The sequence below is a fragment of the Anopheles merus genome, chromosome 2R, assembly GCF_017562075.2.
Source record: "Anopheles merus strain MAF chromosome 2R, AmerM5.1, whole genome shotgun sequence".
NCBI classification, from domain to species: Eukaryota; Metazoa; Arthropoda; class Insecta; order Diptera; family Culicidae; genus Anopheles; species Anopheles merus.
Genome location: NC_054082.1, coordinates 48041160 through 48055776, shown reverse-complemented (window position 1 = coordinate 48055776; position 14617 = coordinate 48041160). Strand labels below are relative to the sequence as shown.

Sequence of the window (14617 nt, the reverse complement as noted above, 5' to 3'; positions counted from 1 at the left end):
CCGCCAGAGGCTGGACTGCTCACTGCATCTCATCGAGTGTTTTAGGCAGCACACCCTTCGCACTAGAACAGTTCGCACTTTCAACCTGCAGAACGGTGCATAGCCGGTGTGCAGCAATATGTGCGTTTGCGGGCGTCCGGTATGCGTGGCCGTTGTCAGGTCGTTTCCTTACAGCTTCAAAAGGAACGAACGAACGGCCACATCTTCCGTGTCGCTGTCATGTGTCGGTATTATTGAGTTATTATCCACAAACGGCCCTATTTCCACAGCCCCTTCTTTCAAGTGGTACGGCCACATTGGTCCATAAAAGTCATATACCGGTCCGAGGGAGCGTAGCAGGAAGTCGACAGGAAAGCAGATAACGTCTTCTTCTTCCTCTTGTCCACGTTCAACCCTCTGATTATCGTTCCTTTTCCGGTGATACTCGACCGAAGCCCAAACAGAACGGCGACAGCCCAGGCCGCTTGTTTGGGTCTAAGTCTGCTGCGAGAAATGTCTCCTTTTCACATCCACTCTACCTCTCTTCTACACTCAATGGCTCGACCTAAGGACAGGGACACTATGTGCTTGTGTGTGTGTGCCTGGCTCCTAGAACCCTATGAATAAAATTAGCATAAAATTTGATGGATGTTTCTTGTCTTCCAGCGGTCGGCTAGGCGCCCGGATCTTGGGACTCAAAATCAAAGCCCATCTTCCATCATCGCACCGCTGGATGTCCGAGGGATTTAAAAAAAAAGCTCCGATACACCAGCCATTCATGCAAAAAGGCTCCGCGTCAGGGTCCGCAGTGTGGCGGTATTTGCTGCCCAGGAAAATTATTGCACCGAAAAACCATGGGATGCGCCTCGTCCTGTGGGCCCCCGGATCGGCCGTACAAACGAACCAAAGCTAAAACAAACGTTCTTGCTTATCTGTTTGGAAGAGTAATGCAAGTTTATTGTTTTACAACTGTTTACCCTCTGCTGCGAAGGGTTTGGGTTCGTTGCCTTGGTGCCTGGGCCAGGTCAACCCAAGCAGAGGTGCTAAATGGTGAAGCAAACCTAAAGTTCGTCACCGTGTAAGCACGCAGGCTGGTCGTGGGTGTAATTCATTTTTTTGTTCGGAACCAAGGTTCCTGTTCGGACGAGTTCTATGGCGCCGTCTGTCCAAGGGTAAAGCAATTCTTCAAAGTGGACGACGGAAGAACTTTTTTTTCTTTTTTTGACAAGATCTTTATTCCACCAGTTTGCTGCTACAATAAAAAAAGTGTCTCCAGTTGCTTCTGGAGGGTGGATGTTACGATTGCTGTAAATCGACCCACTTAGAAGCGCCCAAAACATTACCGAAATATCCCGCGCTGCTGTAAAGCAGCAGAAAGAAAAACTCAAAGAAAAAACATGCAAGAATGCATCTTCAGAATTCATTTTAATGGTTCGCAAAAAATGAGAAGTACACTGGTTCCTCTTTACTTTCAGCAAATAACCCTTAGCCCCCACAAACCCAAATGTTCGGCGTGTGGGTGTGTGTGTGTGTTATCTGTATCATCATAAAATAAAGCTGGCCATAAGGCAGCGGGGGAGGCAAGCTTTTCACACCGGAAAACTCCATTTGAAACGGTTACGAGAATGGACGCGTTTTCTTTCGCCAGAACCGCCCGGTTTTGTAAGAGTTTTTATCGCTTCGACTTGCTCTTATCATCGTTGGACGATCGGAACACACGGTGTCGCGGAAGCAGGGGAGTGCAAAGTTTTAAATTAGAACGCCAGTGTACCTACCTTCCGCCAGTGGCAGTGGAATGTATATTTAATTTTTCCTACCCCTTACACTCGCGCCTCATGCTCATCTCCTGTTGTCTGTTTGTTTTATAAAATGAAACTGTCTAACCGCAAATTCACAGCTGCGTCTTATTGCTATCCGTGTTACGTCTTTCAACCATCTACGGGAAGTGTGCGATTCTTTTCGTTTTTGCTGTTGTTGTATTGTGTATCTTAGCTGTGCCAAACACGGAATAATCCAAGGAGACGTTGTCTCGTTGCTGCTTCAGCCAGAACGGCGTCAGAAGACAGGGGCGCGCGCGCTCTTGTTAAGATCATCTCCCTCGTGGAGAGTTGCTGCTTGCCCGCTCCCGTCGTTTCCGGTCCGTGCTGGCGGATAAGGATCTTTCGATCGCGGTAGCCATGAACATAAATAATTAATAAAGATGTGTCAAACGGAGGGAAAATTGGAGTTTTATTGTTCCTGCCACCAGAGAGGCCCGGGATGCAGCCAAGAAGGGGGTTTGTGTTTGTTTGGGTTTTCGTGGAGTGTTGTTTCTTTTTCGTATTTGCTTTCGAGTGTCCTTTTCATTGACCGTTTGTGCGCCGTGTGCGAGACGCTGCTTCCCTTTGTTGTACCTTTGTTTTCGGTTTCAGCCTTACTTTTACCTTTATTCATGTTGGCGCGGGGGCAATCATGCGTACGATTCTTCGCAGCGAGCCCACGTACACGGTAAAGGTGTGAAATGGTACTTCACGGGTGCGTTGACGATGCTGAAGATTTCCGACGAAATTGGTAACCGATGAATATTCAAGTAATAGGGCCCGAGGTAGCAGCCAAATCCGCGTACTGGTTTGCTCCCAGCTCCGAGAATAGCGCTACAAAGTCAGCTCGAACCGTCGGAGGGAAGGTCAATAGACGTAGGGAAGAATTTAAATGCCGAATGTTCCTACAGTAGCTGGTTACTGTTGGATGCATTTTCTTTAAAATTTTAGTCATTTTCTTTCAGGCAAACACGTCTTTCCACCGGATGTGTGTTTCACTTCTCGCTTTTGACGCTTTAAGGAATTAAGTCGGAGAACAAATGTATATGCATATATTCAAAACGCAACAGCATTCGTTATCGATAGCGTTTTCTTTGAATCGGCTCAATCATGTGGAAAGAAATTATTCGTCGCAACATTCTCGCTGCTGCGTGTCAGCAATACAAGCAATACTCTGCATTTGTGCATGAATTATCGGTATGGGTTCGATTTAGCGTTAAGTTGGTTAGCATTATTCATGAAACATTGCCCGAGCATTGGCCGAAGGGATAAATCAGTGCGGGTAAAAGTTTATTGTTTTTCGAAGCACTACCACGTGTTGCATTTGCTGTGTCGCGTATTGTGTTCGAGATTTAGAGTGAACTTAATCTTTTAGTCTTAACTTAATCAAATAAAAACAAATCAATAATAAATTAAATTGAAACCATACCATAGAAATTAAAAGAAAAAAGAAAAAAACATATTAACACTAATTTTCCGGATGACAAAGACATACACTTTACTATGCTTTTAGTATCGTTTATATCAGTTGCATAAAATTAAAATAAGTATTGTTATAACATCGGTAATTACAAAAAGGATAAACGGTATTGAAAATATAAATGTTTAAATGCGCCGAAGGGATGTTTCCAGTTTGCCAATCGCACAACTTACACATGCCCGCCATGGGTTCTAGTCTCGATTGGATCTTGGCTTTCCATACCCAAGACTAAATATTTGGTTATGTTAAACTAATGAAGTCACTGTTGGTTATGTTAATTAGTGGCTAAGACAGGCCAAGATCGACTATTATTACAGCGCTAAATAAAAAGACGGGACGGATGAAAAAATATGTTTAAAACAGTTTACAGATGTATATTATATTTTACTGGTCTTAAGTTAATAACATTTTGTTTTGATCGTGAATATACGATGGTAAAATGAATAATAGAAACTCTTTTATTCTATTTTTTTAAATAATAAATAATAGCCGATACATTCTTGACTATATCATTAATTTTGATATTGCAATGAGCTATAGCTAAATCCAAATCTCATAATCGAATAAATGTATCGGAAACATGCGCACAGACGTAACATAAATTTTGTACAACTTTATCGAAAAGAACAACCGATAAATATTTCAAATTAAACCTTGCACTAAGCACGCGGTAAAGCCGTTAATTGCTAATATGTACGATCTGCAGCTCTAATGTCTTTTGGACCAAATTCCCAATACATGTTAAAGACAAAAACAATTAAATGTAATATATTGTTCGCAATTGCTAAACTGCTTATTTTGTTTTAATATAAAGCTGTACAATAAACAAAATTACACAGGAAAAAATAACCAAATTTAATGTGTGTTTACCCACTATTCAATCTAGGCAACGGTGTCCATGCAGCAAAAATTCGGGTTGAGTTTTTGTTACGTTAAGTTTTGTAACTTAAAATACATGTTGAGAAGAATTAACTTGATTTTCACTTAAAAAATAAGTCATCTTCGTGTGCAGTTTTAATCTTTTAAATTACTACAGATATTAAACTTTATCAAGCATAAAATAATTAGCAGATATTTCATGAAGACGCTACCACTGTTCTATGTCATCCATTAGTCAAAAGTGATCAGTGTGGCCAGATTATTTTGGCGGTTTTCGATAGGCGAATCAAAATTCTATCGGTAGTTTTCGGTAGGTTAAAACTCAAAATTTAACTGAGTTAAAAGAAGTAAAAGCGAAAGAAGTTTTAAGCGGGATGGGAGGGGGGGGGGTGCATATGCGCAAAATGAAAGTTCCATCTCACGAGAATATGCATCCTTTACCTAGGATATGGATTAGATTTGGTTCAGTGGTTACACAAATGAAGGTTTTTCTGAAGTGTCGATCTGAAAAATGCACTAGGAATTCTAAGCCAAAGAAGGACTAAGATGCACATTTTTTTCTCAGTGGTGGCAAGTTCTTTTTCTCGGGGCTCCACGCGACCGCCTAGGGCCGCAGCAGTGCTCCATTGGGTACGGTTTCATCGTACGTGCTGTCATTTGATTTTCGCTGGATTATTTAGATTGATGTGATTGTTTGGCTAAGTTTTATAGTTCAATGATTAAAAAAATTAAGATTTTTTCCTTCATACCTAAGATACACCGGAATACATCGGTATTTATGGTCATTATGCTCGCAGGTCCAGGCGAGCTTTTATGCAGCCACCGTCGCAAAACCGTCGCAAAACGTCAAAACCGACGTCACAAGTACTGCAAACCGACGTCGCCAGCGAGCGAAACTCGCAACAATTTCGAGGCGCTGGCGACGGTCGTTTTTGACATTTTGCGACGGTTGTTGACCTTTCGAGCGAGCTTTTGCCCTGCGGGCCAGTGTGGCCAGATTATACTATATTATACAGATTATACACATACACACACACACACACACACACACACACACATACACACACACACACACACACACACACACACACACACACACACACACACACACACACACACACACATGCACACACACACAAACACAAACACATAAACCTGTCCCAACGGGTGCATGATGCGTTGAAATCACTAGGGTCCTATCATTCTGTCCGATACTGTACCCCACTTGATTCCAGCGAGTTGCGCTGTGCTGGACTGAAACCCCCTCCCGCTCGTTTCTTTCTTAGCACGCTGTGCGCTTCCCTTCACACGGACTTGGTGCATCCGAATCAAAAGAAAAATTTTAACACATTAAACTTGCTTTATAAATACAGTAGAACGTCGATTATCCGGGCAGCACGGGACCGGACAGTTTCCAAATAATTCCCAATCCCAGCTCGTACTTTATAGCTGATTTCCCAAATAGCCAGCTTGTACTTTATAGCTGATTTAGGACTGTTTAACGAAAAATTGTTCCGATGTCGTACTTTGTGGCTGATTAAGAGGTAGACGGTACTTTGCGGAACTATGGAGCTTTTTAACAGGCACATGGTACTCTTTGGAACTTTGCGGCTGATTAGCACTATGTGTAGGGTTCATGGTGGGACTTGAAGGCTTGTTAAGAAAGGGTACCGAACTTGGTGGAACTTTATAGCTTTTTAATGCATGACATCGGTACGAGATGGCTCTTGTCAAAGTGTCAAAGACGTACGCCGGCAATAATCTCATTGCTGCTGCACAAGTTAGATACGTTAATTGAAGAATGAATATTGAGTGAAGTGATTGTGAATTATCAGTAAATTGTGTAAAATTTTGTGTAATTCATCAATACAAAGGATTTAAAAATATACATATGTATTTAAACGAAACAAATCTTGTTGTTTATTTTATCGATGACGCTTGCTTGAAAATAAAACACAAAGAAAAATAATCCCTGGCATCGTGGCATAAGGAAGCTGCTTAGGCGCTGTTTGAAAGACCCACATAGAACTTTGATGCTGTTTATCTACTGCAAAAGGCGAATTAGAGCAGCGATCTTTAGCGTGCCAAAATGAGCTGCTTAAGCAATTCTGGCTATTTGGGTACCTACCCCTCGCCTGAAAATTTAATTCTCATTGTCTGTCGGGTAAGCTTTAACCGCTGACAGCGAGATTCAAATTTCAATGATTTTCTTTGACGAGCAATTCTCGGAATCCCCACAACTGACATTATCTACTTATTATGAACATTAAATTTTAACGGATAAAATTTTGAATTCAAAACGCATGTATCATTTTTGAAGTGCCAGGCAAACAAACGTGCATCAGCGCGTTAAGTAACAAATTAGGATAGCGATCCTTGAAACAGCATCCCAAGCGCCACAGATTAAACTTAAACGGTTGAAAAAATCAAATATCTGTGATTTTCGGTAGGATAGATGGAAAATCTGTAGTTTTAACCTTCGTTTCTATGACCAAAAATACATCCTCATCTTTATGACCACCTACCCGGGTAGGTAATACATTTTATAAGGGAATTCGTATTTTTATTGTTAAAAAAATGTCGTATTTTACTTATTCTATGCAGCTACAATAACAATACTTCTTTTTATGTTATAAATTTATGAAGTATGGCTTTTAGTTACATAAATTGATTGCATAGCAATTAGATGAACTGACACTAATACACTGCCATGTTTTCCCGACTGTCGGGGCAATCATTTATTCTATGTGACTTTAGAAGAATATTAAGAGCTAGAAAACTTTTGGAATAGATTCTATAAAGATAACTACATGCATTGCTATACATATCATTACAAAATTAGCGACTAATTCAAACCAAAATCCTTTATTGTATGTATTATCTACCCGGGTAGGTGGTTATAGAAGTAAGGGGTAAAAGTTGATTTTATTTTTTAAAGCACATTTAAAAAAAATTAAAAATTCTGAATTTTTTACCACCTTTTTAAAACATGTTTCTCTGGGCATTCTAGTTTTTATTGGATCGATTCGATAATCCAGTAAAAAGTTATAATAAAAAGAATAAGCAAAACACCGGGTAGGTGGTTATAGAAATGAAGGTTAAGGCGGTCATGTGAATCGGTAGGCATGTAAAAAAAATCGGTCGGAATTCAGATAAATCGGTATTTCTGGTCACTCTCAAAGTGACATTCGCTTTGCGCAATGAAAAAGAACAACAATAACAAAGCTGCCGGTTAAAAACTACAATTTGTTCCTTTTTGAAAAATTCAAGTATGGTTTAATTGGCAAAAGTTATTCGGAAGTGATTTTAACATTTATCTTTTATAAAGAACTACGACAGGATGAATCGTTTGCCATTGCGTGCGCGTGTGCTGTCAGAATGTTTTCGAAGTAAATCATTGGACCCGGTCGCTGTTGTTGAACATTCTTTAGCGCAAATAGGATCCCATAAGCATCTGAATGCGTTTGTGCGTGTATCATCGGAAAAGGCGCTGGAAGAGGCGAAGCAGTCCAAGGATCGTCACGATGCAAACAGTCCAAAAAGCGTCCTCGACGGAGTAACAATTGCGGTGAAAGATAACTTCTGTACCAAAGGAATTCTCACTACCTGTGCCTCTCGGTAGGGAAAAACATGACCATGGTTTTGTACTTGTAAATAAGCATGAACCATTTACAATCTCCACAGAATGCTGCAAAACTTCATCCCCACATACGATGCAACGGTCGTGGAGCGGTTACAGACGCGTGGCGCCGTCTTAGTTGGTAAAACAAATCTCGATCAGTTCGGCATGGGCTCTGGCTGTATCGATTCCATCTTTGGACCTACGCGAAACAACTGGAGCGAAGATACTAACGATGATCGTTTTCGTATTGCCGGTGGAAGTTCGGGTGGATCGGCTGTGGCCGTAGCTGCAGGGCTATGTTATGCCGCCCTTGGATCTGATACGGGCGGATCGACCCGAAATCCGGCTTCCTATTGTGGGATTGTTGGTTTAAAACCGACCTACGGTCTTGTGTCCCGCCATGGACTGATTCCGCTGGTAAACTCTATGGATGTTCCGGGCATAATGACGCGGACCGTGGATGATTGTGCATCCGTGTTAAATGCCGTTGCCGGTCCTGATGTCTATGATTCCACGACGGTAAAGAGACCGTTTGAAAGCATCGAACCACTGGAGAAGCAAATGTCGCTGAAAGGAGTCCGAATCGGAATTCCAATCGAGTATCACTGCGATGGCCTCGAGAAGGAAGTGCTGGAAACGTGGACAGTCATAGCGGACATGCTCGAATCTGCCGGTGCTACTGTGAAAGCCGTGTCCTTGCCCAACACCGCATCTTCGATATTCGTCTACTCCATCCTGAATCAATGCGAGGTGGCCAGTAACATGTCACGGTATGACGGAATCGAGTACGGCCATCGTTCGCAGGAGGACAGCAGCACAGAACAGCTGTACGCTCGAACGCGGGCCGAAGGGTTTAACGGTGTGGTGAAGAACCGAATTCTGTCCGGCAACTACTTCCTGCTCCGCGAGAACTATGACAAATACTTCCAAAAGGCGCTGAAAGTGCGTAGGCTCATTGCGGACGATTTTGCCCGTGCGTTCAAGGAGGTGGACGTGCTGCTCACTCCGACAACGCTGAGTGAAGCGCCACTCTACAAAGACTTTGTGCAGAGCAACAATCGGGATCAGTGCGCCGTGCAAGACTTTTGTACACAGCCGGCCAATATGGCCGGAATACCGGCGATCTCGATTCCGATCCGACTTTCTTCCCGCCAACTGCCAATCAGTTTACAGCTGATGGGAGATCATTTTACCGAGCGAAACCTTCTACAAGTCGCCAGCTGGATTGAGAAGCAGGTTGACTTTGTTGCAAATTATAGCTAAAAGCAAATAAAAGTGGCCGTTAGTGGTTCCAGTTAGCTTACACCGCGTTTCGAGAGCGTTTTATTTGACGTAGCTGGCCAGGGTTCGGGCGACAAAATTGTTCACCACGATCCAGAACACCACCGAGATGGAATTGGGCACTTTCGTCGGGAAGTTGATGAATCCACCGAACGGTTCAAAGTTAAAGTTGTCTCCGAACACGATGACGGTGGAGTAGCGGTAGAAAATGGAAATGTACATCATGCAAAGCCCGACCACGGCCATCCCGCCATAGTGCAGTCCGTACTCGTACGCAACCCGCTTTACACCATCCCGTCCTTTGGCCTCGTTCAGCGTCACTTCCAGTTTGCCAATTTCACGCTCACACCGAACGTACCGAGTGTACTCGTCGCGCATGGAAATTTTCGCCAGATCGGAGCGTAATTTGGCTATTTCCTTCCTCCGCGCTATCACTTCCGCACTATCCCGGCATATGAAGGGCAGGATCTGGGGAACCGGGGCAAAGGTTGGCGAAAGTTGTATTGGAAGGTTTTTGAATGAAAGTACTTACCATTTTCGTAATCTTTGATGCAAACGCCATCAGCAAGGACAGCAGGGAAATGACGAATATTAGATACATCGTTTTGTGTCTGCTGGCGAGGAAAATTCAGCAAATATGATTCTTGTTTTGATTTTTGCCATGCAGGCAGAGAGATTATTGTTTTGAAACGGGAGGCTGTGTCGTCCCTGTTGATCGGGCTGTACAATCGGAAGCCTTTTGACATTTGGGTAACGTGAACAGAGTCTTTTTGTTGATTTTTAGAGACAATTCTCAAATGTTTTCGTAAAATATTTGAAACGTTCAAGAAAAGCGCTGAAATCCGTTTCAAAATACACTAGGATCATTTATAAATCGCAATTATTTCTTCACTAAATTCGGCTTCTCAATGCTCGAGCCAACCTTTTAACCACACCGACCACACCGACTGTTTGACAGCTGTCAATGTGCTGGACCATCATCTTCCTCTTTCGTACAGTTTGCGAAAATACATCACCGCCGCTCCCGAACATAAGTCGCGTAATTCTGTCCAGCTGTCCCTGTTCGTGCGGGGCGTGCAAAAAAGGGCTTCGCCATCCAAGGAACATCCCTCGGTAAGCAGCTGTGCGGATCCGAGCCGGATGCAGCCAGCGGAATTCCGTGCGCTTTGACAACGTTAAAATTTCACCTTTCACTTGCTTCTGTCATCCAAGGGGGAGAGCAACGTGACGAGCAAACACCGCAAGGCACCTGAGTGAGTGAGTGAGCGATGGCCGGAATACTTTCGATATCGTCGCGAAATTTGCCCCGCGCAGCCCTCCGTCTCGGTCTGCGTTCATTGGAAGGCCAATCAGCACCCCAGCAGGTAAGGCTCTCATCTTTCGCTTGCGAATGTGAATAATCGTGACGAAATAGTGCTAGCAATGGCTCACGGGGAGAAGATGTCTCGAGTAAATCCCCGATACTTCTGCAGCAACACCGGTGAAAAACGGATTATGTAATCTCGACAGCCAACCTGTGGTCAAATGTGCATTTCCCGAGAAGGGAAAACAGCTGCGGGGCATGTGTGTGCGTGTATGTGTGTGACGATCGATGCTTGTCCTAGTTTCGAAAGGGAATGCGCGTGAACCCGGTCTGAAAAGGCTGTTGTACTGATGGATCTGTTTTTCCCATGCTTTGTAGGGCACTGTAACCGGTTCGCGATCCTACCACCAGGGGCGTCGATTGCTGCCGAGCGTCGCCGTCCGGTCCGCGGTCACCGACAGTGGCAGACGTTGCGAATCCGTTCGAAAGTAAGCGCAACTGTTATGCTTTTATTTATAGCTGCCCGTTTCCTGCGCCGTTCGATCCGTAGCATTGCTGTCGATGATCTTTGTCGCTTGATTAATAACATTGTAAGATCGCTGACGCGTGTAGCCCGTATAGGGTGGGGGTGTGTGATCACATGGTGCGGATGGCGAGAGATACTCATCCCTAACCTGTTGACACACGTACTTGTAGCGAATTGTGCGACGCGTGTTTATCGACGCATTGCTCCGGATCGTGGCGGATTTGTTTACCTGTTTACATTGGGCGACAGTTTAGCGATAAGCCACTAATGACCGACCCCGTTTGGTCCCTCTATTCGCCCCGATTGATAGCTCTATCAAGGCACAGGGATGGGCTGTGAACGAGCGGGCCATCTTCACCTCGGCCCGTATGCTGTCGTCGGAAATCGTGAAGGTGCCTCCGTTTGCCGATTCCGTGTCCGAGGGCGATGTGAAGTTTGAGAAGAAAGTCGGCGATGCGGTGGCCGCCGACGAGGTGGTGATGGAGATTGAAACCGACAAGACTACCGTCGGTGTCCCGGCCCCGGGCCATGGTATTATCGAGGAGATCTACGTCGCGGACGGCGATACGGTGAAGGCGGGTCAGCAGCTGTTCAAGCTGAAGATTACCGGCGAAGCGCCAAAGGCCAGCGCCGCCAAACCGGCCGACGCTCCGGCACCGGCAGCAGCAGCCCCACCGCCACCACCGCCACCACCACCGGTAGCGGCTGCCGCTCCGCCACCGCCACCACCAGCGGCTGCCGCAGGTACGCCTCCACCACCACCACCGCCGAAACCGGCGGCACCGATTAGCCGAATGCCGGTCGCTGCCATCCGCCATGCGCAGGCCATCGAGGCGGCCACCGTGAAGGTACCGCCGGCTGATTACACGAAGGAAATCACCGGAACGCGCACGGAGCAGCGCGTCAAGATGACGCGCATGCGGCTGAAGATTGCCTCGCGCCTGAAGGAGGCGCAAAACACGAACGCAATGCTGACGACGTTCAACGAAATCGACATGAGGTGAGTATCGGCGATAAGGCCATTATCTTTCGTCGCCATGCCTCCCATGTATGTGTGTGTATGCGTCTTATGTCGTCCGTCGCATGCCCTTATCGCTACTGGCTGGCAACAGTGAGTGGCGCATCTTGACAGACCTAATCCCATCGCATTGCTGGTGGGTTGATTGTTTTTCGAACAGCATAATCAGTCCACTGCTAGGCCAAGCCTCCGGTGAGATTTTTGAGGGCTCAAAACAAGCACTCGGCACCGTTTTTGAACCGTCCGTGCACTTTTATGGCATAGCATTTGATCAATATGAATGGTGGCGCATATTCAGTCGATGCCTCAACTGATGACGCATCAACCTTGAAGGTGGGCGACGTAAGATGACGTATCATAGCGGTGGTGAATGGTGAAGGCCAACCACCACACGACATGACGTAATTGTGAGATAATGCTTGTGGGAAAAACGGTGAGAAATGCTATGCACGCATGCGTGACAGATTTTAAGCGAAAGCTTGTCCAACATTGTACTGTACCCAATGGTGGGGTGCTTCTGTGCTGCTGTCCATTATGTTGCTCCGTAGGATAAATCTTAAAAATAACATTCGCAATAATTGGAACCCATGCGCGCCAGGTGGTAGCGTCTTTTGTGTTGGTACGCAATCTTGCGCACGGTGCTCTGTCGAAGCATTTGACATGGATTGACGCAAGTCAGAGCAGACGCTTGATATTGATCCTTTTGAATGGAAAAGGGAATGTTAATCATTCGGTTACGTAGAAACTAAAGAAATGTGACACTTTAACGTAGTGCGAAAAATAATTGTTTTCTTTTTAAATCATATGCTGTAAAAATATGTGAACTAACAAACTTACTGATGATGTTCTCTTTAGCTTCATCATGGATTTCCGTAAGCAGCATTTGGAAGCGTTCCAAAAGAAGTACGGCATGAAGCTGGGCTTCATGTCTGCCTTCTGCAAAGCAGCTGCCTATGCCCTGCAGGACCAACCCGTCGTGAATGCTGTCATTGACGAAAACGTAAGTACATAATTGATCGTTTGTTTTTCATGTTTACATTCTTCTAACATGCCCAATTGGTTGCCGTGTTGTAGGAAATTATCTATCGTGATTACGTAGACATTTCGGTAGCCGTAGCGTCGCCGAAGGGTCTGGTAGTACCAGTTCTGAGAAATGTGGAAGGCATGAACTACGCCGATATCGAGCTGGCCATCGCTGGACTGGCGGATAAGGCGAAAAAGGGAACGTTGGCCGTAGAGGACATGGATGGTGGCACCTTCACCATCTCGAACGGTGGAGTGTTCGGATCGCTGCTCGGCACGCCCATCATCAATCCTCCGCAGAGCGCCATTCTTGGCATGCACGGTATCTTCGAGCGACCGATCGCTGTGAAGGGACAGGTACGCGGGAAAGAAAAGTGGTAGCGTTGTTCGTATTTTTCGTTTAACCGTATACATGATCGTTTTTTTTTTCAGGTGGTAATCCGACCCATGATGTACGTAGCCCTGACCTACGACCATCGGTTGATTGATGGCCGTGAGGCTGTCACCTTCCTGCGCAAGGTAAAGGCCGCTGTCGAGGATCCTCGCATCGTGCTGGCCGGTCTGTAAACGAACAGTAAAATAAAATCAACAACCCCTGCCTGCGTTCACGAAGACGGATCTCTTTGAAGAATCAACTTTTGACCAGCGACGTGCGAACAGCAGAACCATCTTGTGACGATGCATGCAAATGAAAATATCGCAGGACAACGCTTTTCTGTACCGCACCCCCCAATCTATTAACTACCGTATAGAGATTGCACAACCCGTTGCCTGATTAGATGTTTCCTATGAATCTTTATTATTACCGCAGCCTCCAACTAAAACCTCTCAGAGGACGGTGTACGCTACAGGGCGATTAAAAATGGACGAAATTCAAGCATGTTGTAATTCAGTGTACTACTAACAACGCTGCGAAATGTTAAACATTGTTAGGTAATGCCAATTGCAATTATATCCTAGCCATGCCACGATCATGCAGAAACAGTTGTGCGATTATCGGTTCTACTAACTGCGACAGGAGGAGCTCTTCGGCAATCGTAACGTATATAGTATCAACTAAACGACATAACAAGCACATCGACCGGTGTATTCGCAATGTGTATGGTGCTCTATTCAAGAATGACGGCGATATTGCTAAATAGACTATTGTTGTTTGTTCGACGCCTACACACAACAGTGCACGTTGAAGTAGAAGCGTGGGAACGGAACAGAACAGTTGTGCTTAACATCATCTTAACTTGATAACATTTCGAGAAAACCTTTGAAAAAGCGATGCAAGAAAACGCAGTTTTAGGTAGAGAAGTATTTATTTGAGTAAAATGAAATAAAATCCAGTATGAAAGACAATGCGTTTCGTTTATTTGTTTTGGGGATGACGAAATATCTGTGTTAATTAGTTTGAATTGCTAATGCGAAAAAATAATTGCTGATCTTAATACCATTTTGATAGCCGAGATACGTTTTTTTAGAAGTTCTGTTCATCTTTAGTCGTAAATCTCGGTTGAAATCGAAAATGTGAAAATGTCTATCATTGTTAAAATGTTTAACTTTTCGATATGATTCGGTTACTAAACTTTGTATAATTATAATTTCCTCACATGCATGGGTTGGCAATTTAGCACCATGCATGCATTAGAAACTAAGGAAAGTCAAAGAAACGAAGAAATCAATAAGTTCGAATAGGAAAATATGAATGCAATATTAGTG

General features: G+C 44.6%; 3 protein-coding genes across 4 annotated transcripts; 2 read left to right on the top strand and 1 right to left on the bottom strand.

The window, feature by feature from the left end:
• The first annotated feature begins 7304 nt into the window (after positions 1-7304).
• LOC121588309 (glutamyl-tRNA(Gln) amidotransferase subunit A, mitochondrial) lies at positions 7305-9062 on the top strand. 2 transcript variants are annotated; one of them, XM_041906072.1, is made up of 3 exons: positions 7305-7406; positions 7466-7755; positions 7822-9062. In XM_041906072.1, exons 2-3 carry the CDS (start codon positions 7478-7480, stop codon positions 9020-9022), a joined length of 1479 nt encoding a protein of 492 aa, XP_041762006.1. In that variant the 5' UTR covers positions 7305-7406; positions 7466-7477; the 3' UTR covers positions 9023-9062. The 2 variants fall into 2 exon arrangements, with proteins under 2 accessions (XP_041762006.1, XP_041762007.1); XM_041906073.1 differs by having other exon boundaries at positions 7343-7755.
• On the bottom strand, positions 9049-9856 carry LOC121588310 (guided entry of tail-anchored proteins factor 1-like). The gene is made up of 2 exons (XM_041906074.1): positions 9573-9856; positions 9049-9508 (listed from the first exon to the last, which is right to left on the bottom strand). The coding sequence occupies exons 1-2, from the start codon at positions 9639-9641 to the stop codon at positions 9083-9085; spliced, it is 495 nt and encodes a 164-aa protein (XP_041762008.1). The 5' UTR covers positions 9642-9856; the 3' UTR covers positions 9049-9082.
• Positions 9857-10009: 153 nt separating this feature from the next.
• Positions 10010-14257, top strand: LOC121588308 (dihydrolipoyllysine-residue succinyltransferase component of 2-oxoglutarate dehydrogenase complex, mitochondrial). Its single transcript, XM_041906070.1, has 7 exons — positions 10010-10153; positions 10253-10404; positions 10722-10831; positions 11180-11869; positions 12743-12887; positions 12962-13267; positions 13343-14257. Exons 2-7 carry the CDS (start codon positions 10309-10311, stop codon positions 13475-13477), a joined length of 1482 nt encoding a protein of 493 aa, XP_041762004.1. The 5' UTR covers positions 10010-10153; positions 10253-10308; the 3' UTR covers positions 13478-14257.
• The last annotated feature ends 360 nt before the right edge of the window (positions 14258-14617 follow it).

Excerpts from the sequence above, each read along its gene's own strand:
- LOC121588308 (XM_041906070.1), top strand. The coding sequence starts at position 10,309 with ATGGCCGGAATACTTTCGATATCGTCGCGAAATTTGCCCCGCGCAGCC. Across the intron at positions 10,832-11,179 it reads CGTTGCGAATCCGTTCGAAA|CTCTATCAAGGCACAGGGAT; the intron begins GTAAGCGCAACT and ends CCCGATTGATAG. Across the intron at positions 13,268-13,342 it reads CGATCGCTGTGAAGGGACAG|GTGGTAATCCGACCCATGAT; the intron begins GTACGCGGGAAA and ends TTTTTTTTTCAG.
- LOC121588309 (XM_041906072.1), top strand. The coding sequence starts at position 7,478 with ATGAATCGTTTGCCATTGCGTGCGCGTGTGCTGTCAGAATGTTTTCGA. Across the intron at positions 7,756-7,821 it reads CTCACTACCTGTGCCTCTCG|AATGCTGCAAAACTTCATCC; the intron begins GTAGGGAAAAAC and ends CAATCTCCACAG.
- LOC121588310 (XM_041906074.1), bottom strand. The coding sequence starts at position 9,641 with ATGTATCTAATATTCGTCATTTCCCTGCTGTCCTTGCTGATGGCGTTT. Across the intron at positions 9,509-9,572 it reads CATCAAAGATTACGAAAATG|ATCCTGCCCTTCATATGCCG; the intron begins GTAAGTACTTTC and ends CCGGTTCCCCAG.